The following is a 26810-nucleotide window of genomic DNA, read 5'->3' on the forward strand; positions in this document are numbered from 1 at the left end:
AAACGTGTGCCGGCCGTTAGCATATCCGATCCAGTGAGCATCCAAACAGCAGCGGACGCTAATAGATAAAGCATGTGGAATTTACGGAATGACATATTTGCCTGCTATCACGCCCTAATTCCAATTCCAGTAAAAGTAAAGAAAAACTTAAGTAGGAGTGCATATTTGAGTAAAAGTGTTATCTGAAGAGATTTCAGATTTTTTTTTAAAGAAGAACTGAAGTTCATGTGCAATATTTGGGTTTTATATATAAATATAGGTTCAAATATGATATTCAACATTTTGTTCTGTATATCCACCACTACAATGTGAAACATGCCTTTTGAATCTACCCAATTAAGTCACAGGTCAGTAATAACGGTGAGTTAATGATAGAAACAACACTGTCACGGTAAACAAAATGAGTCACTTTTCGTCATCATGCAGTAAAACGGCGTCACAGTTTCACAGAAAGGCCTGGAATGTAAAGGTGCCTCTTTATTATCCACATTAAAGATCCAGGCCCGTTCAACTGGTCTCAGCTCACTGAGAATAATTCCTTTCTTCTTCAGGCTCGATTAGCAGACTTACGTAATGTGCCCCCGATGCAAAGATCCCATACAAAGCCTAACTCAAGCATTTTAATTGGAACTGTTAGCTCATTGTCCGCATGCAAACAATCAGTAAGTTCACATAAACAAGTTAATAGGACCCCCCCCCTCTCTCTAAATCCTGAGAAGAATAGCTTTTCTATGCAACAGTGACAATGTGGCCTTGACCAGATTGTTGCAGGCCTGTAATTCTAGTTTCTCCCTTTTAGATGAACATGGACCCTGAGCGGGACCAGCTGCCTCTGTACTTCAACTCTGCAGAAAAATGGCCCGGAAAGATCCACGAGCCTCTGGACCAGGGCAATTGTGCCGCATCCTGGGCTTTCTCTACTGCAGGTAAAGCTGGTGGGAAGTGCCCACGTGCTCTGTCAGACCTTATAAAGGAAGGAGACAGTAAAACAGGAAGTGAGAGTAAGAAGATTAGCCATGAAAATCCTCTCAGTAATCTGGAATTACAATGATTTGGGCAAGAATACAATACAGAATAAACCAGTAACAACATAATGTACCAGGTTGTTTTTTAAACATTGACTCCACTCTTCAACAGCGGTGGCGTCAGACAGAATCTCTATCCAGTCGATGGGTCACATGACTCCCCAGCTGTCGCCCCAAAACCTGATTTCCTGCGACACGCGCAACCAGGGAGGCTGCACAGGCGGACGCATTGACGGAGCCTGGTGGTTCCTCCGGCGCAGAGGGTAACCTTTGACCTTTGAACAGAAACTCTAAGCTATGCGGGTGACGATGCGATGCTAAAGTCTCCCCTCCTTCCTCTGCCCCCAGCGTGGTGACAGAGGACTGCTACCCGTACCGCCCCCCGCAGCAAACGCCGGCCGAGCTGGGCCGCTGCATGATGCAGAGCCGCTCCGTTGGCAGGGGGAAGAGGCAGGCCACGCAGCGCTGCCCCAACACAAACAACTACCAGAACAACATCTACCAGTCCACACCCCCCTACAGGCTCTCAACCAACGTAAGCAATACAGGAAGGCGCATCCTCACATCCTGAGGCAGACTTTAATCCCCCTCACATGCGCTTCTGCGCATTCTCCGTGCGTACTTGAGCCTCGGGAATGGACACGAGTAGGGGCTCCCCAGCATCATGAGGAAAAAAAAGACAGAAGTGAGAGAGGCTGGCAAAAGCATGAAAGCAACCTGTTAGCATCATCATGATGGGGCTAGCATCAAGATTGTGCTGGCGAAAATCAGCTGCGTTAAGTAAATTGGAGGAAACTGTTCCGTGTGGTGTGTGATGTTTGTTTCTAGAGTTTATAGTCCCCCCCCCCCCCCAGTTTGCCTTAGGAAGTCGTTTCAGATTGCTGTGTCTCCTCTCACTTCCACTGGTGCTGCAGCCAACATGTGGTTTTAGCAGCCACCATCCATCCGTGTTAAATGCAGCTAATAGCTCCCAATATCATTTCGTCCTGCTGCAGGTCCTGAACAGTGTGTAAGCAGAGACATTAATGTCCTGCTGAGCCTGATTGTGTTGTCTAACTTTTAACGTCCAGGGAGGATCGCTTTCAGCCTTTTCACATCGCAGACCTGTAACGATCTCTCTCTGTCCCTGCTTCTCCCTCAGGAAAAGGAGATCATGAAGGAGATTCAGGATAATGGCCCCGTGCAAGGTAATAACACTTTAATAACATCCATCTTCGTGGTGCCTTTTTAAATGCTGCAAAAGGCCTGGAAGGTCACACACATTTCCCTATGAGAGACATCAGACCTCAGATGAGGCAGCGTTTGACTTTCATCCTGATGGTTTTGCCCCAGCTTTGAACTTTGACCTCAGTCACATGGTCCAAAGTGATGGGTCTTTATGTCAGAGTGGCTCGGCTGACCTCTCTCCACCAACTCGCCACTCTGTCTGGTGTCCATCTGGCCCATTGTCAAGTACACTCGAATAGAGTGTCACGTGTAGGAGTGTGTGCGTGTGCGCGTGCACGTGCGTGTTTATGTTCTCTATGAGCTTCTGGTGCTTCTTGTTTTATTTATTAGCTGTGAAGGAAAACCTACTGGCATCAAGTCAAGTTTCCTTTTGGAGTTTCTCACATGTGCACATGTGGGAGGGGGGGACACCTTCACCTCCAACAGAGGGAACGTTTCAGCTGTACTGTGTTAGTCCCATTGAACAGCATTAGAAAAGCTTATCACGAACTTCCTCTTTATCTCACAAACACACACACATGCGCGCGCACGGACACGCACTGCTTCTGGCTCTGACGTCTGGGTGTGGGCAGGGATTAGAATCAGAGCTCTGAAATTTGTTTGATGGAATTAGGCAATTCATTTTTCCTCAATTAATTAAATCCATGTTTGGATAGGATTTTATGGCATCCTGCATGTGTGTGTGTGTGTGTGTGTGTGTGTGTGTGCGTGTGCTTGTGTTCATTGAAGAAATTCCCCAGTTCCCTACAATCTTGTCAGACATCTAATTGTAGCATCTAATTGCAGCAATCATGGAGGTCCATGAGGACTTTTTCGTGTACAAGAGCGGAATCTACAAACACACCGACGTCAGCTTCACCAAACCGCCACAATACCGCAAACACGGCACGCACTCAGTGAAGATCACCGGGTAAGCGACCAGTAACCTGTAACCATACTACCCATTATAACCAGTGTCTAATCGCTGCTGCAAACCAGTCGCAGCACTCGCTGTTTTGCTTAAATAGAGCATTTTTGAGGTCTTTTTTTATTTGTTATTTTTAATGACAAAAGCTTTTGAACGTTGTTGGACACGTCTGGACAGACGTTTTTGCACTGTTGCGACATGCTCTACAGACGCTGTCTCATCAGATAAAACTTCTTCATTAGCCAGGAAATAGATCATAATTCCCACTGGTGTCAGGCCAGAGTCAGATCTTTACCTGCATGTGTGTGCACACCTGAGTCAGTCTGCATGTGCCGTCTGTCTATACTGCTTCTGGAGACACACCTCACCTTCCCCTTCAAACGGCAGCAACCGCAAATACGCGGGAGCGTAGACAGCAGACTGACACACCTGGATTTACCCACCATCACCACCAGCCCCATCCCTCCCAGTCAGCCGTGCCTCCTTTATCACTCCCAAGACATCTGATTCATCAACTCTCTTAATCCCATTCCCATTTAAAATCAAATCTCTGCATTTGGAAACAACCTGGAGATTCTCAGTTTTACCAGATAATGTATAGATGAAGTTGCGCCTGCATTGTCCACGTCTGTCAAAAGCCTTTGAGTCCTTTCAAAACCAAAAAAATATCTCTCCATCTCTGGGCTTCAGTCTGATTGATGGAGACAAACACAACCTTGTACTCTGCCTTCTGAGCGTGTATGTTTACGACCTGATGCGGCATGCACGGGCACGTGGACGATACCCTCGAGCCTTCCACCCGCTCCCTGTGCTCAGTTTGTTTTCATCATCGTGTGGTGACAAAAATGGAGACGAGAAGGAGCATCTTGGTGATGGATGTGCACAATGATAAATAGGCCCGACTTGAGCTGTGATTGGGCGACTGGCTCCATGAGAATGACATCATTGCATTGCTTTGGAGCCTTTACGGTTGTATAATGATTGTGGGATGGCGGTGCCCAGGGTGCTGTAGCTTGAGAGCAGCAGTCCAGAGATGTACATCACTGGTACCCAGTGGATGCAAAGCTGTCAGGGATGGCTTGGTGGCGGAGGAGCAGACTGTTTTCAACTCCAGCTTGCCAGCCACAGGAATTAGTATGTTTTCACAGGCCAAAGCCGGTACCGATGCATCCCTTTAAGCCCAGTGCCTGGGAAAGTTTGTGGAAAAGACATTGAGGGCCACTGTGGTGGAAATTGTATTGTCTGGGCTGCTGATCCGGACCGCGGCAGACAGAGGGAGGATCAGCCTTTGGCGAAGAGGTCAGGGGTGGGCGCAGGGGTGTTGGGGAAGGGCAGGGGCACACGGGGCACAGTGTTCTGCCCCATCATTGTTCGCGAGTGAGCACGTGAGCCGATCGGTGACCAGATAAGAGCTCAGCCGTGAGCCGATTCTGTCCGCCTCTGTCCGTACCAATCACGATGCGGGGGAGCAGGCATGCATGTGGAGTCGCGCAGGTGCGCGCGTGCCTTTCTTTGACGGTCTCGGGCGCAGTCGTTTGCCGATCTGCCCCTTTCGGAGCTGTTTTTGGTCAGCTCGGTCCTGGTCAAAGTGTCCAGTGAGGGAGACTCTGGGCTTATAAAGGCACTTGCTGATAGAAGGTTGGCACTTTCTGCCAGTGCTATAGTAGTAAGCTTGTGACTTGGCAGAGTTTGAAAGCCAGCCACTCTTTTTCCCAGCATTCCTCTGCTAATAAAAGATAACAAGCAGTTGGGCACCGGGAGTCTCTTGGGAGGAGAGGAAAAAAAACAGGATGGGAATCGGCTTTGGGGGCGACTGTTTTGATCATGACGAGCAGACACAGTAGGGGCCTGAAGACTTGGCACTGAACCACGCTGAGGCCAAAGTGCATGGCATGATGGGAATTTATGGAGCCTTGCCAGGTTTTACTGAGGTCAGCATTTGTACGAGGGTAAAGATAGACCTCCTGGTTCCGCTACACCCCCGTCATGCGTGTGCGTTTGTTTGGCTGTTAGCGTTGTTGTCTGTGAATGGATCGTTGCCTGAGCTGAGGTGGTGTTATCCTCGCCTTCCTGCTTCATGCCTGCTGAACAAAAAAGGGAAATTCCTTGTCCTTTGGATCGGAATGATGCAGAGCGCAGCTGGGTGGTGTCCGGCCACGAATACTCCATTCTCAGGATGTTGTTAACCAGACCAACTTCTTCCCATAAGACCTAGTGTGCTTTAGGTTAATGTGTTGTCTTTATATCTTGATGTTTTTCTGTCAAAATATGCACCCTTAAAATAGCAGTGCAACCCCGACAAGGCCCATTTCCTGTGTATTTAAGGATATTGGTTTTCTGGGTGAGCTGCACACTTGAGTAACTGTGTCTGTTTTCTATATCAGGTGGGGAGAGGAGAGAAACGTTGATGGGGCAAAAAGGAAATACTGGGTAAGTTCCTGTTGCTGTGTTTGTTAAAGTTACACCCATCTTTAAAATTTTCCGTTTACATGTAGAAATTCTTTCCTTTTTTTCCAGATAGCGGCAAACTCCTGGGGAAAGAACTGGGGGGAGGAGGGGTATTTCCGCATCGCCCGCGGTGAGAATGAGTGCGAGATCGAAGCATTTGTGATTGGCGTGTGGGGCCGGATCACGATGGAGGACATGCGCAGCCATAACCACCACCATCGCCGCCGGCAGATCTAGAGGCCAGCGATGGAACGATGCCGAGGTCATTTTGCTTCTGCAAATATCCGATTTCTACCCCCATGAGAGAACTTAGCCAAGAGTCTCAGATCGTGATCACACGCCATCGGTCTGGGATAAAGAAATGACTCCGGTGCCCCTGAAACTTTCTCTTTTTATACTTTGCTCTGTGGATCAAAATAAACCCATTTTACATCAATCCTTCCACTTTCGCTGGAACTCAAGATTTATGGCCAAGCCAAGCCCTGCAATCAAAATAGCTCAGCTACCTGAGGATCCAAATATATAATCAGCAACAGAGCCGGGCGATGGCTCACCCAAGAGACCAAAGACAGACTGAGGACACCCTCATTCGTCATTCCCTGTCAACATTCATCGCTTCCAGGTCCGGATGCAATAGTTCCCTCATCCCAAGTCAAATAATACAATAGTTCCGAATGTGGCGACCGTAAAATGTTGGTCGGTCCTCAGTCGGCCATCTTTGTAGGCACTCGGTCTGATTGGTCAGTTCTTCTTCCTTGTTCCTATCCTGCTCTAAACCTGAAATGCCAGTTTTGAAGGGACAGCTCAGGGGAAAGGAAATGTGATTTCCAGAGAGCAGACTCCATGGCAGCGCGATGTTACGTCATTCTAGTCTGACGTGAACGCGACACAGTTTAGCTGATCCCCACAGTATTAGAGGACACTGGTGTTAGTAGCTGTAGGAAGTAGATCTCACACATTCCAGTAAGAATGTAGAATATTACACTGAAAATCCTTTAAATTTTAAGCACATAATTATAATATATTTGTTCTGTGACATCACTGGTGGACATGCACCTCAATATGGCCCTTTTGGATATTTCCAACAAAATGAGCTGACAAAAACAAAAAGATTATCTGCTAATAAGTGTGGAAAATTATTATTTAAATAAAAATTTGTCCTCAATTCCCTCCATTGTCAAAGCGGCTGTCTGAGAACAACATAGATGTTTTTTGCACAGCTGCATCTACGTATTTCCAGCACAGAGCTTTTCCAAAATTGACAACGTAATGATGTTTGTTCTCTCTGTGCTACGATTCTACAGTCTAGCCACCATGGAGGGGGACCCCATCAATATTTCTATAAATATCTTAATTCTAAGTGAGCAAGCACACTTATGTGCTAATGTTATTTGCTATAAAAGCTCATGTCTTTGCATAATATATTTGATTAGTTGCTCATTTAAATAAAGACAGCTGCGCCAAGACGTCAAATTGTAATGATTGTAATGCCTTAAAACCGTTTTGTTCACCACTACAGATGAAAATGCGTGTGTAACGTCTTTGTAGGACGTTTGTGCTAAAGACCTATTTTATGTGTGTGTGTGTTGCAGTTATATTTTGAAGTTCTATTTTACGACATGTTTGATACGTACCGCGTGCTGTAACTGTTATACCATATCCACTCACTTGACCACAGAAAGGAGGACGGGAGGTGTTGGTGGAGCTGCTGCTACAGTATTCAGTCTTAAAGTTGCTGCCTTTCCTAATCTCTGTACCTGTGTTACGGCCCCGGGCTTTTAACGTGTATTTATTTCACCCAGCTGCAGCCTCATTGGGGGAGGCTTTTAAAGATTTTCCTCACTTACCCCTCATTTTAAACGACATCCCAGAGTAAGTTCAGAAGGCCTTGCTGCAGTGTCTGGTCATCTCAGGAGTCCCTCTGTGATTGGCTTCAGTCGTGGATGAGCTCACGCCCACGTCTGGAACAACAGGCAATGTGCAATGTAGCAAAGAGGCCGTAGCTGAACAAGCAAATACCACGAGTTTCTGATATAATGTCCTGGTTGATGTGGTTTTGAAGCGAGCGCACCGACTGGAATGAGCACACTTGCACGCACAAGAAAGAGTGTTTTATCGTTCTCTGCGTTCCAGAATACAGAATAACTGATTTACCCTCGGTGTTCAAGGGCAAGTTAAGGAGCTTTTAATATTGAGAAATATTCATTCATATGAAGCAGAACCTCTCCTTGACAGCAGCATAAGTGTGGGGTGGCTGGATAGGTTGAAACAGATGCCTGAGAAATGCATATGTTGAATATCATTGAGATGTTCCCCGTTTTCAAAATGCTGATATTCGTCATCATCTGAGGGGACCAGTTCTGTAGAAACTGGCATTTATTTTCATCCCCCCCCCCCCCTCAAAAAAAAAAAACCTCACCTACTAAGTCCTGCAGCAGACATCGACCTTGAAGCTGTGTATTTTATGTAAAATGCTCCATTATGCTACATACTCGGTTATTTGTGGGCTTTATTTATGAGACGTGTAAATGACTTTTAGTCTTCTTTTTTTCCCTGTGCAATTCTATATTCTCTCTGTCTTGTACCGTGTGCACTAAACAACAATATCCTGTAAGTTTTGTGCACAACAATAAAATCTTTCCAGAGCCACGTGGTGTCGTTGTCAGGGTCGGTGTTAAACCGCTGCATCGCCCTCTACTGGTAGAAATGTGTTGCGCAGCGAGCAGGTCAGATGGTGAAGAATGTGTGTGAGTTTTTGGCAAATTGGGGATTAGGCATCAACAATGAGCGCAGGGGTGCTGAGGGGAAGATCCGTGGAACAATGGGACAAGCACAGTTTTTGTAAGAGCCTGCTGTGTCGGCATATTTCCTTATAGAAATAACACTGACGGTCAGGCAAGAGCCAAAAGAGAACGTTAAAATAAATTCATGCAAACTTTTTCGAAGGAAAACCCAGTTATATGTCTTCCGATCTGGCTCTGGGGATGTTCGTAGTCTGATCTGGGCATGTGACACAGATCGCTGTCAATTTCCTTTGTTTTCCAAAATTGTTGTAGTGAAAGTAGATGTTGTGTTCCCTTCGTTTGAACAATACACATAATAATAGCACTCACAGCAAGATGTGGTCTCTACTTAAAGTAACTTTAATATGAATTTATTCATTTATTACTTCTCTTCTATCCTGTATGGTTGCACCCACACTGCTGTTTACTTGTAGCCTTTTAAAGTCACATTCTGACCCTTTTCTAGTCACTACAAACTGCCCAGATTAAGATTTCTGTGTGTTTTGTATTAAGTCTAACCACAGTTGCTCTTTAGAACCCAAACATTCTCACGGTGGTGGCTTTCACTGAAAGGAATCGCTGATCTTTTTGTTTCAATTTTATTTTTTTTAAATAAATGGGGTTTTTTTGCTCATTTTACCTTGAACTTTCTTTAAATTCTGTCTGTTGTTGCCATGTATCATCCCCCATTTAAAGCCAATTATTGGCTTTTCCTCTCTTTTTTTGGGGGGGGGGGTCTCGGGCGATTCCTTTAGCCTTTCTGGAAACAGAAGTCTCGTCCTTATAGCGTGTCGATTCACAGGTGTAGAATATTTTATCTGGCATCAGAACACCGATCCATCAGAGAAGAGAGACGGCTACCAAACCTAGCAGACTGAGATACTCAAGTCCCTTTCAGCTGTTTTGTTAGAGGTCTTATCAGAGGATGAAGATGAATCTTCTCGCCCCTAGCTTCATTGATCAGATTGTTCGTGGGTGTTCGTGCGCTGGCCTCTCCCAGTGCACGTTGCCAGATGTTTTCCTGGAGTCTGTACTCAGAGAGCGGTAATAAATGGAATAAATGGGTGAGCACGACCGATGTGTCCAGCACAAACACCTTGCAGAGCTGACCTTAACCCTACATTCCTGCAGCGCTCACGTATGAAGCTTTAAATGGGATCAGAGTGCACAGATCGCTCACTTTAAGTTACACGTTAACCTTAAATGCACACTTAGCCTGGCTAGCTGGCCTGGATGACTATCTGTGCATATTCCAACATCGGCATCATCGCTTTCATATTAAGGCTTAAAATAAGAAACTGGCTATTTGCCTGGATTGTTTTGGGCGGTATAGTGAAGATATCATGTGATCCAGCCACATTTCATTTCATTTAATGGGCTTTTTTAGAGCGAATGTTTGCCGAGTGGTCCCGCCGACTGCTGAACCCCAGCATTACTGCCAGCTTTGGAGCAGGTTATGAGAGCACCAAGAGGAAAGCACGCAATATTCCAGAGCTTATCTTCCATAGCAGCCACAAGTACCAAGTATGGAAACATGGATCAAGGAATCTGCTCGGTGACTGTTTACTTTTCTCTCATTGTTCCTGCGTCATCAAGTAACCGAAGCATTCATTATCTCAGCGGCTACTGCTCCTCTCCTCCAAGCTGATGGGGAGGAATGGACGCCCTCCAAGCAGAGAAGGAAGCAGTTCTTAAAGCCAGGGGCAGGGGAACAATCAGCGGAGCCCCCACCCTGGTTCCCCGGTACAGGGACCTGATCTTCTGCGCGGGTTCTGAGTAGAGTCTTCTGAGTGAACCCTCGTGGCCCTCCCACCTTTTCTCCATGTGCTGTCTGTACTTGAGCTCCACAGGATGTCAACAAACATGTGAGGGATCGTGCTGGCTGCCAAAAGAAAAGCCCTTCCTCACGTACAATGACAACAACAGCAGCTTTGGTTCCTTCTCAGTATTTAATTGCTCCAGGGGAATCCTGAGAACAGTTTCCACATTTCATACAGACAATGGCTACTGCACATTTTGTCTGTTGCTCTAAAGGCTTCTCTCATTCACAAACGTTGTCTGCACGTTTTGCTAAATGTGTACTAAAAACGGTACTAAAAACAAGAATTATGGTTAAAAAGACTCGATGCTGCTAAAAGTCTGGAATCCAAACTACGATTCCAGCGCCACCTCTCATCTGTTGCTGTCATCTACCGGTAAATAGGTGTAACAACACCTCCACAATGGACAAACTTTATTAAATGTCAAAAAGCAGTTATATGTCCATACAGGATAGACGTGAATGGGTAGTTATTTTCAATAATTCTGGCATTTTGATATCATCATAAAAGAACCTTAAGAAAGACATCTTGCATATTTGACCACATTAGCATCATTGCGGCACCTGACATCATGTCTTCTGGAGATCAGTCCTGGGTGCAGCCAGCTCATCTCAGGTAAATGAACTTTCTGTCCTCATCTAGCGCGGCCCATTTCCTCTCCTGCATTCACACTCTCTGTAGGCGCATATGTAGAAAATACCTGCAACAGACAAAATGCATTGAATTATGTGATATTGATCAAAATTCATTGTTTCATGTGCTTCTATCTTGGCTTGAACTGAACCGTATGAGGTTTTCATTGTAATCTGCATTTTGTTCCATTTTCACCTGCAAAAAAGGTCATAAGCATGGCCACCCAGCCCAGGATGTAGGACCAGGAGAAGCGCCAGTCACCGAAGCGTCTCCCCAGGAAGTGGATTGTCACCCCGGTATAAATGGCCATACCCAGCAGAACAAAGAAAGCTGAGAGGAGAATGATCCTGTCAGCAGTGATACACATAAGAAAAACTGTTTCCAATGTCTCTTTCAAGGAGATGAGACTCACTGGAGATGAAAAACATAATTCCTGCAGCATAGGAGCGATTAAACCTTTCAAAGGCGGAGAAGTGGGCGAAGGACATGATCCCGGTGATGATGCCTGCGAAGCACGACATCGCGGAGAGGATCATAAAGGCCCGGGTGGCATTCCAGTAAGCTGGGAAACAGGAAACAGTTATCCGCCTTGTTTAGGGCCTTTAAACCACATCCACTCATTATTTAATTGCATAGTTGAATATATATCCTTAACAGCCTCCAATTTCAAGGCTTTCGAAGCGTGAAGTATAAAACGAGTGAATGCTGTAAAAACCCTCCTCTTCGCCTCACCTATGCTGTCGGTCTGCATGTAGCACTTGTTGGCCATGCAGTACCTCCACAGACCCTGGTGGGCATAGTTTCCAGACAGGCGGTACTGCATCCAGTAGTCAGTCACCGCAGAGACGACCAGCAGGATGTTGCCCACGATGGCGCAGAACAGACCCCCTCCCATGAAGCTGTACATGTCGAGCTGAGATAAACGGGTCTCTGCTGAGCAGCTGCGATGTGGCAACAAATCACAAGTCAGATGAAAAAAATCAATTTTTTCCCCAGTAATTTTCGCTCAAAGATTAAACTCAGCAATTATAACTCTATGTGATGACATCAAAACAAACCAGACTGACCTCATCCTAGTCAGAAACTATATGAAGCCAACAATATTTTCATCATTTCTAGTAGCGGTTGGCCTGATCCAGCCTGGCTTTGCTCTGGGATCAACAGAGTGGGAGTAAATAAAACTGGATCCCTTACCTGTTTCTTGAAAATCCACCCACCCTTGCGGCCCACCTTTGTGAAGTGGAGGGAAGAGAGAAGAGAGAAGGAGAACCGCTCCACTGAGAGGGAAGAGAAAGAGTCAGAGACCATATGACACCCACAAAAGTTGTCGGCACATTATTTTCTGTTGATGAAAGCAAAACCTTTTGCAGCCAGCTAACGCCACCCCCCCATTGTCAGGTCCACTTGAATGACACCAAGGATGTGTGTGTGTGTGTGTGTGTTTGTGCGCGCGCACGTTTGTGGGGGCTTGTTAAAAGGGGTGGTCTGTGTTTATTTCGGGGCTATTTTGATTGTCAGTGAGTGGCTCTAGAACTGGGGATGTGCGCGAGTATGCAGGCCTGGTGGTGTCAATGTGACATGCTGAAGCTCACACTTTCCTTTCACCACAGTCTCACTGCCGATGCAGACACAGAGACATACAGAGCCATTTTTATGGTCTGCTTTTAATTCTCCTTTACTTGGGCTGTTTTGCTGTGCTATTTTTACGCTTTACGTCTCATGTGATTTTTAGTTTTTTTTCCATTTCTTATATTTTACTTCCTAAACCTCCTAACTTCATCTTTTAGTCTTAATCAAATTGATAATTTTCATAAATTATCAATCTGTTCTACGGCAAATGTGTACAAACTCCTACTAATACTGTATAAAGCAACATTCAGTGTATGGCATTCTACACTCCCTCAGGGTGTTTGAATGGGAATGTTAAAAATTTATCAAATATTCTTTTTTGTCTAAAGATGTAAACATAGGTTATTATACTTAATTTGTGATTTGGGAGAGCAGAGCCTCTGTGATTAACAGACTTCACCAAACACATGTGATGGGGTTTTGATATCAATATTTAATTCATAAAAAAATCTAACCCCCCCCCAAGACCCCGTGAGGGGACAATAATCTAAAAACTATGTGCTCCTTTTTTTTTACTACCTCAGCCTGTTCGCTTACCTGTCTGTTAGCAAAATCACATGAACGGACTTTAATGACATTTCCAGCAAAGGTTGATAATGGGACAAGGAACAGCTCTTTAAGTTTTGGTGATGTTCTACATTCCAGGGAGACTTTGACCTTTGCTCTTCAATAAAAAAATAAAAATAAAGGTAAGACTCTTGGATCCTAAACCAACCTACTGTTTTATGACCCTGCATTACTTTCGCCTATAGAATATATGTGTGCGCTATAGTACGTGTACTGGTTTACTTGTACAGTTAATTCCAAGTTCAACAACCTCCATTAAATAAAAAGAGGATGCTGGAACATCTGCTCCTTCTACATTAATGTTCACAGGGTTGTTTTGGGTGTAGTCACAGACTTTTGACCTTAGGTCTTCCAATGATCCAACTATATAGGCAGTAGTAATACAAGATTACATTACAGAGCAGGTTGCTTTGTGATCAAATGCATATACTATAAAGACCTTTGAGAGGAACAAAGTTATTAGAAAGAATATGTTGTTATCTCTCTCTCTCTCACACACACACACACACTATTCAGTGGCACTCCTGGCCGTTTGGTGACGGTAATGGACGAGAACATCACTAACCGTTATTAACATAAGAAAAGAAGAAGAAGAAGAGGTTTGACCTATGACCCGGAAGCTGACGCCAGACCCGAGCTGTTCCATCGGCGGAGTAAAGATGGCTGACCAAGGCGCCGCAAATCCTGGAAATAACAACAATAATAAGTCTGAAGCCTCGGAGGGAACGATAATTAAGGTTACAGTGAAAACTCCGAAAGACAAAGAAGAAATCGCCATCGCAGAAGATGCGTCTGTCTCTCAGGTGAGTTGATTTGGCTGTTCGGGAGCTATTGAGGTTCAGTGCCGTGTTCTAACGTCATGCCCCTTCCCATAACTTCAGTGATGAAGCTAGTTAGCTCTCTTAGCACTAGCATATCATCGTCTCTCATACCGGCGAACTCATAGTGTGTAAAATCGAAGAGGTTGTGCGTATTGAAAGTATTGCCAATTGGATCGGTGATTGATTGATGTTATTGATTTTGTAAGCCTCCGATAAAAAGATATGACAATCATTATATTTGAGATAGCCAACCGGCTAGCGAACTAGCGGCAGCCGTTAGCTCACGCAATGTTTGAGCTAAGGCAACGTTAGCAAAGTATGAAGCCAAACAAGTGTCACCTGACGGGTGGCTGTGCCCTTTATATCAAGCAACAACAGTGTGACAGTACCATAGATGTAGTTTTTAGAGGCGATACTTCGAACTACATTTAGATTAGCTAAGTCAGCTTCGAAATGCTAAAGCTGCTATCAGTCTAGAACGTTCTAATTACAACCACTGAGTCATTCAGCTTTCTGGGGAATAAAGTGTAATCTCCAAACAACCGTTGTCTTGGCGACGTTTAATTATCACACATTGCAGTGCAATGTAGGAAAGGCATCATTGTCTAGATTGGTTTGCCCATATTTGATAATTGTTACGTTTTTCTGCGTTACTTTCGACCGCTTGTCATTTGTATTTAAATACGATGCCAAGGGTTGTTTTGCTTTAGCCCAGCACTAATGTGAATACCAGTATACCAATACTAGTTTTCAGGATTCTATCTAGTCTGCTTGGCAGCTGTTGGCTACATTTTATATGTAGTCGTAGGACATGTGATCAAAACATCTCTCAAAGAGCAGAAGATGTAGACGCAAAAAAATATGCGATTACATTTTTTTTTTCAGAAAATCCTTCGGGAGCCGTTTGTGACATGATACTCTCTCTCACTTTATTCTAGTTTAAAGAAGAGATCTCAAGGCGGTTCAAAGCCAAACAGGACCAGTTGGTTCTGATTTTTGCAGGCAAGATTTTGAAGGATGGCGACAGTCTCAGCCAGCATGGCATCAAGGATGGCTTGACGGTCCATCTGGTTATAAAGACGGCACATAAGTAAGGATACAGCATAACCACAGCGTAGTGTACATTCTTGATCTCATTTTATGTGTATTCATTTATATCCATGAACCCTTAGGGCAGCAGATGGTGGTAGCACCTCTGCCTCTAGCGCAGCCTCCCCTCAAGCTGGTAATACCTCCACTTCGAGTCCGGGCACCACCCCCCCGTCCACAGCAGCCTCTACTGGCACTCCTGCTCAGCCCACACAGGCGCCTAACATACTGAGTGAGTCTCGATAGGCTAACTAATAACACTCAAATGTCCTGTATTTAAAAATGTGAACAGCTGTAACCTTCACCCACTCATCCTACATTCCTCAGCTGGTTTTGGAGACCTGGCTGGTCTGGCTGGACTGGGTATGGGTTCGACCAATTTCATGGAGCTACAGCAGCAGATGCAGAGGCAGCTCATGTCCAACCCGGAGATGCTTAGTCAGATCATGGAGAACCCGCTGGTGCAGAACATGATGTCCAACCCGGACCTGATGAGGCAGATGATCATGGCCAACCCTCAGATGCAGCAGCTGATGGAACGCAACCCGGAGATCTCCCACATGCTTAATAACCCAGAGCTAATGAGACAGGTAGAAGAACTTGTAGAGCGTTATTCCTTCATTAAGACATGAATGACTTCAGGACATTTCGACAGCATTTAATCCCTCATAATCTCCTCTCTCGTAACAGACAATGGAACTGGCCAGGAACCCTGCTATGATGCAAGAAATGATGAGGAACCAGGACAGAGCTTTGAGCAATTTGGAGAGCATTCCAGGAGGTTACAATGCTTTGCGGAGGATGTACACAGATATCCAGGAACCCATGTTCAGTGCGGCCAGGGAACAGGTATCAGGAAGAGTTCCCCACAGGGAAAAAAAAACCCAGTTTGACTGAATTTCCTCCTCCCATATTTTTATACATACTTGTGTCTGACATTTGTTCCTGCAGTTTGGAAACAACCCGTTCTCAGCTCTAGGGGGCAACTCTGAGTCTGGTGTTCAGCCATCACGCACAGAGAACCGCGAGCCACTGCCCAACCCATGGGGACCGCCAAATTCATCCAACCCTCCAGAGAGTGGGGGGAGCACTGCAGGAAGCACTAGCACACCCGCAGGCACCAACCCCAGCGTGTCCAATCCTTTGGGTGTCAATGCTGGCAGCCTGGGCAACGGTAAGACCGCAGCCTTTTTTCCCTCAGTTATATATTCACAAGCTAACACACGTGATAATCTGTAATAACCCCTTTTCATTTATTTGTGTATCAAAGGGATTTTCAACAGCCCGGGAATGCAGAGTCTATTGCAGCAGATCTCGGAAAACCCTCAGCTGATGCAGAACATGTTGTCTGCTCCCTACATGCGCAGTATGATGCAGTCACTGGCTCAAAACCCAGAGTTGGCCTCCCAGGTATGAAGCAGTACCGTTAGAGCTCTGTGATTCCCAGTCCAGCATCGTTTCATTATATTCGCTGCTTTTTAAACCTCAATGAATTGAAATACTACTTTCTTAATGTGGTGGTGTAGTATGAAATAATGCAGGCTGTTTTTTCTCTCTGGGCCAGGTTTTGATGAATAACCCCCTGTTTGCTGGAAACCCGCAGCTACAAGAACAGTTCAGATCTCAGTTGCCCGTCTTTCTGCAGCAGGTAATGCACTTGCGTTACTTTAATGTTCAGAAATGTTCAATATTCAGGTCAGGTGAGCCAGTACAGATATGTATCAGCACATGTTGTGCAGTTCTGTCCTGATAATGCATTTTTTGGCTTCAGGTTTAGACCTCAGTTGATAAGAATCAGTGAAGAACTGGCAAAGAACAAGATCCAAACAAGCCCATTGAACTGTTTTTGTATATTTTCGGCACTTTTTCTTCCTCCATGCAGATGCAGAACCCTGAAGCCTTGTCGGTGATGACCAATCCCAGAGCTATGCAGGCTCTAATGCAGATCCAACAAGGACTCCAAACACTGCAGACAGAAGCACCAGGCCTTATGCCCAGGTTTGACAGGTTACGCCATTCCCCCCCAAACTTTATGGAATATTTTTTGAAAACTCATTCCTCTTTCTTTACTAGTTTGATGACAGGTGGAGCTCCTGGAATGCCACCAGCCGGAGTTCCTGGTATCCCTACAGCTGGAGTTCCTGGTATCCCTACAGCCGGAGTTCCCGGTATCCCTACAGCGGGAGTTCCCGGTATACCCACCGCTGGGGTTCCCAGTATGCCCACAGAGAACCCTGCTTCCTCACCCAGCAATGCAGGGACAAACGCTGCCCAACAGCAGCTGATGCAACAGATGCTCCAGATGTTTGCTGGAGGCGGAGGAGGAAGCGCAACGGTACACACGTTCACACATGCATCACATGTGCGAAATGCTTCATAAATGTCAGACGGATCATTGAAAGTTCCCTCTCTCTTTAGACCCAGACCCCAGAGGTGCGGTTCCAGTCCCAGCTGGACCAGCTTAACGCCATGGGCTTCATTAACCGCGAGGCCAACCTGCAGGCCCTGATTGCTACTGGTGGAGACATCAACGCCGCTATTGAGAGACTGCTGGGCTCACAGCCCTCTTAAAGACATACAGTACAACCTGTCACACAGACAAATACATACATACATGTCCGACGCGTAAACACACTCACTCATTCACAAAGAACCAAGAGAGATCGAAGTGTATGGTCCCAAACTTTACAGAGGAATTTCGGGGCAGTCTTTGGCAGAGCCCGAATCCTTTCTCCGTTCTCAGATAATTTTTCTCATCTCCATACTCCCCTCCACCCCACCCTTCATCCTCATCCTCATCCAAACAGATCTCTGTTTTAGAGTGCTGCTGTAGAGCTGGACTAAACCACCCTCACTTTGCTGTGAGTGTTCTGGTGCAGAGAAAAGGAGTGCAAATGCCTGGCTGGCTTTTCAATCTTCAGTTTCTTCACATTAAAGTTGTGTGCAACAAACCCATACATAAACTCCCCCTACAGAATATATGTGAAGTGATTGGCTGTTGACTATTTCTCGAGACAGTTTGTCAGCATTTACCTAGCAAAACAGTACAGTATATATATATTTTATTTTTCCTGCAATCCGGAGCACCTACTCAGACATCCAAGCTCATTCCTTCCCCTTTTCCTCCATTCTAGACATTGTTTCATTCACCAGACAACTTTCACTATTTATTACAAGCGCTTATAAAAAGGCACCTGACTTGCTTGTCATTCCAGATAGAGGTACCCAAACATGGTTGCACAGTTTCTTTTCGCTCTGAGGCGCCACTGCAGTGCCTTCTGTCCTTCCTGCCCTACTAAGGCGTTGCCATAAAAACTGTCCATTCATTGGGTTAATGAGGAGACTCTCTCCATCCAGAACTGAAGCCACAGTGTTGAGCTCGAGCGGCTCCAAAGCAACGATTTTGAGTTTAAAACAAACAAGCAGTGCTCTCCTTTTAATGATTCTTTCCTCTCTTTTTTTTTAATTATTTTTGAGGTGCGGATAGCACCTACAGATATTTGTGATTCGTCTCGCGGAGTAAACGTGTGAATCAAATGAGTGCAGAACCGATGGGAAGAATTTGAAACGTAGGCGCCGCGAGATCCTCAAATCAAATCCTAAACTCTGATTTTAAATCACGGCCCTCCTGAAGATCTTGGCTTCGTAGTTGTGGCACCTTTGGCGACTGCTCGATAGCTGCTTTGTCTGTTCACCTCAGCCGAAAAAGAAATCCATCTTCCAATTGAACATGTTGAAACTAACTTTTAACAGTACTGTACTAAAAAAAATAAAATAAATCATCTTCAAAAACAGCCCGCGCCCCCGTGTCCTGTGATTATGGGATTGTGACGTCTGCGCCAAAAATTCCAGATAAGAGCTGATGCGTATCGGCAAAAACCAACATTTTAGCGGCAGAACTTCAGACGCCTAAATGAAACCTGCGACTCTGAGTCTGAACAGCTGACGGCCTTCCACTCTTATCTTTACTCCAGCCGGCACGGCTTCCGATCACACGCCGGCCCTGCCGCCGTCAGAGGTTTCAGACGGGTTGTAAAATGGTGCTGAGATCTGATCCGCCATCCACCTGTTGGGTGAGGCCCATTCTCATGCAAAACCAGCTACGCTGTGGACAGAGAGCAGAGGGCGGAGCCAGTTCCTCATGACTGGCGCCCAAGTGGTTCTACCTGTTGCACCTGCTGCTGCCGGCCCTCAGGTGTCAACTGATGAGGGATGGGCAGGCCACGGGACTCCCGCCCTCCCTTTCTCTCTGTCGTCAGTCCTGTCGCCGTTCACCCCCGCACACGGATGAAGGAATCGTCTGGCCTCAGCTAAAGCCCGCTGTCCTTTCCCCTCCTGCGTTTCTGGCTCGTCTCCCTCCACGCTCTGCAGGGAGGGAGAGAGGAGAGGGCTGTTTGTCTTTCTATCCAGCTGCGGCAGACCGACGTTCAACGTGGCCTCTGGGTATTTACCCAGGTAAACGGGAACAGCATGGGGTCCGACGAGTCGTACAATTTTGTGTACAAAGGTGAGTCGTGTTTACTTGAACTGTGATTGTGTCAGAGCCGATAAAATAAGCCTGGGACTGTTTAAGCCGGCAGGTGTAACCGGCTACCGGTCGGCCTGCTCTTGTTTTTCTGGGTTAAGACCTAAGAGTGAAGCAGGAAGTGGCAGCTTTCGGTCCGTTTGACTGTAAACATCTGACCTTTGACCTCACAAAGCAGTTAAATACTCATGCCTAAAACTTGTTTGGTTGCTCTGTCAACACTTCCTGTTATAGATATTTCTCTGCTCGGCGCACGTAGTGTCTGACGTGCCGCGTGTATGTGTCGCTGAGGTGTTCGGTGTCTTGTTATTTGACCGTAAGGTCACAGTTAAAACATGTTAAAATCACCATTGGGAGTTAATCTTCAACTGTACTGTACTCTGATAATGAGTCTGTAACCTCCATTTGACTCCTAGCTAAATATTTTACTTTTCAATCAGAATCAATAGACTTTTGTTGTTACAACTTCAATAGAAGATCCTTTTGCCCAGATGTGAGTTTAGTGATTTTCTAAAAACGAACCCCCCAAAAAGTAAATTCCAACCCTAATTTCCTTCCTCCAGTAAATTTACAACCGTGTCTCCCAAAATCTGGAATAATTGAGTAACTGGGCTCTGTTCTGTGCTGAAAAGGACGATTTGCGCTTCTGTTCAGTGGTTTTGATAGGAGAGTCCGGGGTTGGGAAGAGTAACCTCCTGTCTCGCTTCACCAAAAATGAGTTCAACCACGACAGCCGCACCACCATTGGTGTGGAGTTCAGCACCAGGACGGTTCAACTGGACCAGTACACCATCAAAGCCCAGATCTGGGACACGGCAGGACTTGAGCGCTACAGGGCGATCACCTCAGCGTGGGTACACACACACACACACACATACTGATAAAGAGGCGATGCAGTGCAACAGCTGACCAAACTGACCCCTGGTGTCCTTGGATGACCCCGCAGTTATTACAGGGGAGCAGTCGGGGCTCTGTTGGTGTACGACATCAGCAAGCACCTGACCTACGAGAGCACGGAGCGATGGCTGAAAGAACTGTACGAGCACGCGGACCCTCACATCGTGGTGATGCTGGTGGGAAACAAAAGAGACCTGGACACCCTCAGGACGGTTCCCTCAGAGGAGGCCCAGGCCTTTGCAGGTCAGATATCACCAAAATGTGGACACACAATACTGAAGTCTGTGTTTAGGTCTGTTGCTTGTTGCTGTAGAACTAAGCTTTTGATGTTGAAATGATTATTCTGTCTAGAATTGAATGGTTTTGAGATTCTAAGGTTGTAAAACAAGTGAAGTTGGATAGAAGGAAGTTAAAAACTCTGATCTTGCTCCAGAAAACAAAGGTATCATGTTCATGGAGACCTCGGCGTTGGATTCGACCAACGTTGAAGCCGCTTTCAACGAGGTCCTCTCAGGTAGGTGTCTGTTGCCACGTGTCCTCACCCCCCCGGTGGGCTCTTTGATTCACCTGCTGGTTCTCATGACCTCCAGCCATCCAAAAGAAGGTGGCCAGCCAGCAGGTGACCCGCGGCTCCATCAGCGCCGTGACCTTGTCCAGCCCCATCGGAGCCACTGACACCCAGGAGAGGAAGGGGGGCTGCTGCAAGAGCTCCTAACAGACCGCTGCCGTGGTATGGATCTGTTACCACCAAAGATGGCGTCATCTAGAAACTACTTTACAGGAAAAATCACAATTTTAACCATATCGCTGCACAGAATGCACTCTGTACTGGGAGCTCATGTTCAGACCCAGTCCTCGAGGGCCGCAATCCAGCCAGGATTTGTGGCCTGCCAGGCATACACCACTTTCCCCACTTTCCTTTCTGAAATCATTTTCTGCCTGGGTGGATTCGGGCCCTCGAGGATCAGATCTGGACACCGCCGGGTGGGATGAATTCTGGAAAAATCTGTTTTCTTGGCAAAAACTGAACTATACTCTTAGAACTAAAGAAACATGTGTTTAAAAGTACTGTACAGAAATTCAGCAAAAGAAATAGGGATTATCTCCGCAAACATTAAATGGATATTTTTATAAAACATTTATGGTGGCCAGTGGGAAATGTTACAAAAGCCTGTACATCCCTTCAGATTTGTTTTGATGATGATGCATGATGATCTATTTTATAAATGAATATACTGGGGTGTGAAATAAATTATTGTTATGACAATTTGGGTCTTTGATTTTCTCTATTGTGCGATTTCTAAAAAATTCTCAGTCATCCAGGTCATTGTATCCAAGGTAGTTTTCTCTGTCAAGCTCTCTCCCCAGCGATTTCAGAACTGAAGAAGCCTTCTGGATAGAAGGCGAAACGTCTTCAAGAGAAGAAACCCAGTCCAGTTGACAGAGAAAACTACCTTGGATTTCTAAAAAACAAATCTCTCAACAGCCAGTAGGGGGCGGCACAGATCATTTATATAAATAATGTCAATTTTATGCTGCCTGTTACAGGCTGCTGGGGACTGTAGTCCCAATGTGAGGCCTCATTTTCAGAGTGCTGGCCAGTTAATTGCCTTCCTTTGTCTGAGATATGGATCTGGGGAACTCCGTGCACTGAAATGTCTTTTAAACTTTGTAATAACCGTCGCCAAAGCAACATCAGGCAGCAGGTCGGTCTTATACCATCCCGAATGGGTCCACCGGGACAAATGTAGCTTATTGTGTCATTCAAAGGTGCAGTTTCCATTATCGGATTCAGAAGTGAGGCCAAAGAGTATCCTCAAAAATCTGTAACCTTTTAAAGGCCTTTTGTTTAGGGTTGAGTTATCCAGGACGTGTCATTAAATACCTTTAAAATTTCTGATTTTTCTTAAACAGGCGATTAGCTCGGTTTGCAAATAAAGATGTTTATTTGTAGCTAATTTGTAATAATGTAGCTAATACTAAGAATTGTTTTGCTATTTTTAATCTGTACTCCACGTCTCCATCTATACAAATATACAAATATACATTTGCATATCTTATTTTGGTGTTGTGCTTAAAGGATGTCGGGTTTGCTTTTGACACGTAAATAAAGTAAATAGTTATTAAAACTTAATGATGATTGACACTTGGATAAGCTTGACAGAGATTCCGACAGCATCTAAATTAAAACAGTTTGACTGAGGAAGTTGCTATGAGATTTTCTGCCCCACAAAGGAAACGCAGGAGACGTGTGTGGTTGATGGATGTTGGAATTGTTATTTTATATTTTTAGAGATGTAAACAGGCGTTATGTATTTGATAATCGGTCATGGCAGCATTACTATGATCTTGACTTGGTGAACATGAATATGCACAAGTTGCTATGACGCTTTTCTGCCACGCGGGGGCGCCATAAGCTCAGACAAGCGATAGAACCGTGGATAAACAGTTTGGTGATTCATGGATGTTGGAATTACAATATAATGCTTTCAGACACGCAAAAAGACTTTTATATGTGGCACATGATCACGGTACCATGAACATTATGGTTCAGACCTTGAAATAACATTCATAATAAGATTCTTGTTGTCCTGTCCAGGACTAGAGGAATAAACATTTAGGGTAGCACAAATTGACAACAGTCAAGATCTCATTTTAATTTACATTCAGACTTTTGAAACTCTGGGGTGGCTAAAGCCAAGGGAAGACAGGGTCATTTGTCACTTTCAGAGATGGTGGGTTTTTAAATAGCAACTATTAGTCCTACTAAATTAATAATTATGCCTAGTCTCCTGCCAACTGTCTCAGTCTAACCCAGATACACCAGAGGACACAAGTCAAAACCACCATGGAAAAACTCGAACCATTCCCGTTCGATCCCTCTCTGGGCAGCAGGGATCATCAGATGACCTCTGAGTTTCACCCACACTTCCCTTTTTTAAACACCATTCCACTTTTCCACTTGATACCTCCAAACCCACATGCTGGACATTTACTTTAGTATATTTTCCACCTTATTTATAAGGAAGCTAAACTCTAAAAATGTGGCCACCCTGCTCTCCCTCAGAGGGGCAGTTGTGAACACGTCATTGCTAGTAGAACAGCTGCAAAAAGAGATGCTGGGAACTGCTCCCTACAAAGAAAACGAGGAGTCTGGCAACCCTGTTTAACCCCTGCAAAATTAAACAAACAGAATGATGAGCTTAAGATGCGCTGTGAGGCAAATTTGGTTATTTTCCAGCCCGCAGGCTGGAACGAGCCAATCCACCATTAGCAGCACATTAGCAGGAGCCCTAAATTTGCTTTAAAAACACTTGAGACAAATATTTGTCTCTCTCATAAAAATACTACTGAACATGTAAAAAGTCTGTTGATCGCCCATGGCAGCAAGAATAATTCCAAAAAGACTTGTTGACCTGCTGAATTGTCTGTTATTTTATTAAATTTGCTGACCTGGATGAACCCACACTGGAATATTGCTACGGAAATGTATTCTTATTATCAAATGTAGTCAAGATTGGGTTGGATTTCACAGCAGCACATTAATTATATTATAAAGTGATTATTACCATACAGCAGCTGGAAAAGTGTCAGAGTAACGGAGATTTTTGCTCTGTGAACACAGTCAGGGTAGCTCAGGAGGACATCCCGCTCCACTTTCCCATCACCCCATCGCTGTAATGAGGCAGAAGAGAGTGGCCCCAGATACATACACAGTCTGTTAGATACACACACTCTTTATTTCGCTTCGTCTCCAGATTATCTCAACACCTGGATTCAAACATGTGTTAATATAGAGATTAGGGAACTCTCTCCGCACTCTAATCCTCCTCTGCTTTGTTCTTCCTCGTCATGGTGCGGAGGAAGGTGTGTGTGTGTGTGTGTGTGTGTGTGTGTGTGTGTGTGTGTGTGTGTGTGTGTGTGTGTGTGTGTGTGTTTGTGAACAGGTCAAGCCTCCAGCAGACGTTCACCACAGGATTACACAAGGGCGACCTTAAGCCTGTTCTAGCGTGGCTGTATGAGGAGCTGTGTGATGATGATACAGGTGAGCCTGGGTTATTGCGGAGCAAATATTTGTTTAGACAGATAACCAATACCAACGTTCATTCTTCTTTTTTCATTATTCAGGGAATCAAAAGCAGAACAATCAGTCATTTTGGACAGATTACTCAAGGTTTGAGGAAATGTCTTGAACTAAAAATAGTGGTTATGTAGATGCTAAATTCAAGTGCTCGGCGGAAAGCTTGGCCCAGTTAGCACTGGAATTTGGATTTTAAAAAAAAAAAAACCATGTTAATGTATGTAAACACGATTAAAATTTATCCTGGGAGATCAAAGAGCAGGTTTCATGTTCAAACTCCATTGTTAGCTCTCAGTACACCTAATAAATGCATATGTGCAGTTATATAGATAAAAGTTGCTAACTGTAACCTTCATTTCAAATAAAACCTATGAGGTTTTATTAAAACAAACATACAGTTGTAAATTGATTCTTAAATGATAAAGCAAATATTGAAAGTGTCAATAATTATGTTAATGCAAGCAATACTTGATCAGTTGAAACAGATACTTAAACAAATGTATGGTGACATAAAGGCCCAACAAATATGATTCAACAATCTCTTTTGGTAACACTGTGGTTAGGAGGAAATTTATATATTCTCAGTTTGGAATTTATCAATCATATTTATGTGCATATGAATTTATACTGTTTATGACTGAAACCCATGTAAGCACTTCTTTATTTGAACGGGAGAGGGCGCCACAAACGGTTGTAGAACCCAGCAGTGACATGCGAGGCCTTAAATTCTGTGTAAAAACACCCTTAAAACGGTAGAAATCTAAGTGAATCTTCTGTTGATTGGGTTTTTGTTAAGATTATTACAAATCCTATGCTGAAATTTCCACACCAGCCTCAAATCAGGGCGAGAAATTCACATTTGATCACTTTTTTGGAGTTTGTGTTGGGTTGAGTGCCATGAACTGCTGTCCAATAAAGGAGACGTGTGCTCGACCACGAGGATCTTATATAAAGTGCCTTTAGCGATTGTTCAAAAGCCCAGTGACATTAATTATTCATCGGCCTTGGTGTATGCTTTACATTCACTCTGTTATTTATTCATGTTCCAGGAGGAGAGTAAAATAATTCCTGTTTACTTTTCACTTCTGGGTTGTATGATTGTGTCTTTTTTCTGGTCAGAAAGGGAAACTGTATCGACTGGCAGGTAAAGACTGACAACTGAAATGGGGCCTTTTAACACGTTTTACATTAAATCGATCCTTCTGTCAAAGCCTGAAAAGGTTGACTCGTATTTAGATGTAAGCTCCTTTTGTCAGGGCTTCTGACCACATCTGGATGTCACTGCACATCAATGTCTATTCAGTTCCAGACGATCATTTCCCTGGATTGTTACCGGGGATGTAACGCTAGCTCCGCGGCACAAAGGCCCGTCAACCTCTCCCCGTCTTTGTCTGCTGTACATGTGACCGCAGCACAAAGGACCGCTGCACAATAGCCCACTTATTAAGTGACTGACAGGGAGGGGGACACGTCCCCGTTCACCTGTCCTTCCGTGGCCCCCGTGCAGGTGCGGCCTGATGCTCAGGGCCGGCGTTCTTTAGTGGTCTCTGCTGGTGAAAAAGTGAAAACACGGGCTGGGAGGTCATGAAGGTCAAAGTGACAAAACAAATGGGATCATCACAGATGAGCTGCTCATGCTTGGGTCTTTTCAGGAGGTGGATTGTGGACTTTTTCTGCAGGGAAACGCACAAAATTTGTTGGTCTTTGGGACTGTCGGTTTTTGTTGGTCTTTGGGACTGTTTTCATTGTGTGTGCAGACCAGCTTTGTCACTTTCGGCTGACAATCAGTCTCAGATGAGCCGACTCCAGACACCACGACCTTCGGGCACGCTTTCGAAGCAAATAGAACTGTTTATTTTGTGTGGCAGCGAAAAGCCACTCAGCCAATATTGTATTCCACAAGTCGCATGTCATATTGCACAAAATCCATTTTTTAAAGCAACAGTTGTCATTAGATAACATACAATTGACACAATGGTAATAAAGACACTAATGCAGGAGCAGGTTGCATTTATCTATATAATTCTATTATGTGACTTCTGAAAACCAACCAGCCTCTGGCGCCCCGCATCTTGTTGCCCCCCGCCCCAATTTAGTTATATAACAAATGCGGGATTTCAAAAAACAACAAAAAAACCCCAACACAAGTCTCGAACTGCAAGAAACAAAGATTTGTTTCTTTGTTTGTCGCCCACCCCGACCCAGGCCGTTGTGCCCGTGCGGGTGTCAGCGGCTCCCTCCCGCTACTCTGCGCGCTCCTCCTCTCACATTTGTGCATGAGTAGTTTACGCGCTGCTCCGTTTTTGAACTCGTGTCTCTCAGCCTCCCCCCACCGTCTCCCTCCCTCCCTCCGTCCCT

The 26810-nt window shown here is 45.0% G+C and overlaps 4 protein-coding genes across 5 annotated transcripts in view; 3 read left to right on the forward strand and 1 right to left on the reverse strand.

Moving 5' to 3' along the window:
- tinagl1 (tubulointerstitial nephritis antigen-like 1) overlaps nt 1-8256 on the forward strand; it is a 17109-nt gene extending 8853 nt beyond the window's left edge. The window contains exons 6-12 of the mRNA XM_011608923.2: nt 800-926; nt 1138-1288; nt 1374-1560; nt 2167-2212; nt 3039-3162; nt 5544-5589; nt 5677-8256. Coding sequence (XP_011607225.2) covers nt 800-926; nt 1138-1288; nt 1374-1560; nt 2167-2212; nt 3039-3162; nt 5544-5589; nt 5677-5844 — 849 coding nt within the window. The 3' untranslated portion in view covers nt 5845-8256. The remainder of the gene's footprint in view (nt 1-799; nt 927-1137; nt 1289-1373; nt 1561-2166; nt 2213-3038; nt 3163-5543; nt 5590-5676) is intronic.
- Nucleotides 8257-10608: 2352 nt separating this feature from the next.
- On the reverse strand, nt 10609-12174 carry LOC101072853 (lens fiber membrane intrinsic protein-like). Of its 2 annotated transcripts, XM_029845155.1 has the most exons (5): nt 12038-12174; nt 11576-11784; nt 11256-11405; nt 11039-11173; nt 10849-10910 (listed from the first exon to the last, which is right to left on the reverse strand). In XM_029845155.1, the coding sequence occupies exons 2-5, from the start codon at nt 11748-11750 to the stop codon at nt 10849-10851; spliced, it is 522 nt and encodes a 173-aa protein (XP_029701015.1). In that variant the 5' UTR covers nt 11751-11784; nt 12038-12174. The 2 variants fall into 2 exon arrangements, with proteins under 2 accessions (XP_003968887.1, XP_029701015.1); XM_003968838.2 differs by lacking the exon at nt 12038-12174 and having other exon boundaries at nt 10609-10910; nt 11576-11767.
- A 1465-nt stretch (nt 12175-13639) lies between these two features.
- On the forward strand, nt 13640-18743 carry ubqln4 (ubiquilin 4). Its single transcript, XM_011608924.2, has 11 exons — nt 13640-13842; nt 14799-14950; nt 15033-15181; nt 15277-15539; nt 15640-15798; nt 15901-16123; nt 16220-16359; nt 16514-16597; nt 16832-16947; nt 17023-17284; nt 17368-18743. Exons 1-11 carry the CDS (start codon nt 13648-13650, stop codon nt 17518-17520), a joined length of 1896 nt encoding a protein of 631 aa, XP_011607226.1. The 5' UTR covers nt 13640-13647; the 3' UTR covers nt 17521-18743.
- A 334-nt stretch (nt 18744-19077) lies between these two features.
- Nucleotides 19078-21638, forward strand: LOC101067934 (ras-related protein Rab-25-like). The gene is made up of 5 exons (XM_003968900.3): nt 19078-19456; nt 20129-20324; nt 20421-20614; nt 20805-20885; nt 20962-21638. The coding sequence occupies exons 1-5, from the start codon at nt 19420-19422 to the stop codon at nt 21084-21086; spliced, it is 633 nt and encodes a 210-aa protein (XP_003968949.1). The 5' UTR covers nt 19078-19419; the 3' UTR covers nt 21087-21638.
- The last annotated feature ends 5172 nt before the right edge of the window (nt 21639-26810 follow it).

This window comes from Takifugu rubripes, chromosome 12 (assembly GCF_901000725.2).
Source record: "Takifugu rubripes chromosome 12, fTakRub1.2, whole genome shotgun sequence".
Taxonomy (NCBI): domain Eukaryota; kingdom Metazoa; phylum Chordata; class Actinopteri; order Tetraodontiformes; family Tetraodontidae; genus Takifugu; species Takifugu rubripes.

Excerpts from the sequence above, each read along its gene's own strand:
- LOC101072853 (XM_003968838.2), bottom strand. The coding sequence starts at position 11,750 with ATGTACAGCTTCATGGGAGGGGGTCTGTTCTGCGCCATCGTGGGCAAC. Across the intron at positions 11,174-11,255 it reads AATTATGTTTTTCATCTCCA|CTTTCTTTGTTCTGCTGGGT; the intron begins GTGAGTCTCATC and ends TTCTCCTCTCAG. Across the intron at positions 10,911-11,038 it reads GCTTATGACCTTTTTTGCAG|GTATTTTCTACATATGCGCC; the intron begins GTGAAAATGGAA and ends TGTCTGTTGCAG.
- ubqln4 (XM_011608924.2), top strand. The coding sequence starts at position 13,648 with ATGACCCGGAAGCTGACGCCAGACCCGAGCTGTTCCATCGGCGGAGTA. Across the intron at positions 15,540-15,639 it reads ACCCAGAGCTAATGAGACAG|ACAATGGAACTGGCCAGGAA; the intron begins GTAGAAGAACTT and ends CTCTCGTAACAG. Across the intron at positions 16,124-16,219 it reads TGCTGGCAGCCTGGGCAACG|GGATTTTCAACAGCCCGGGA; the intron begins GTAAGACCGCAG and ends TGTGTATCAAAG.
- LOC101067934 (XM_003968900.3), top strand. The coding sequence starts at position 19,420 with ATGGGGTCCGACGAGTCGTACAATTTTGTGTACAAAG. Across the intron at positions 20,615-20,804 it reads GGAGGCCCAGGCCTTTGCAG|AAAACAAAGGTATCATGTTC; the intron begins GTCAGATATCAC and ends ATCTTGCTCCAG. Across the intron at positions 20,886-20,961 it reads TTTCAACGAGGTCCTCTCAG|CCATCCAAAAGAAGGTGGCC; the intron begins GTAGGTGTCTGT and ends CATGACCTCCAG.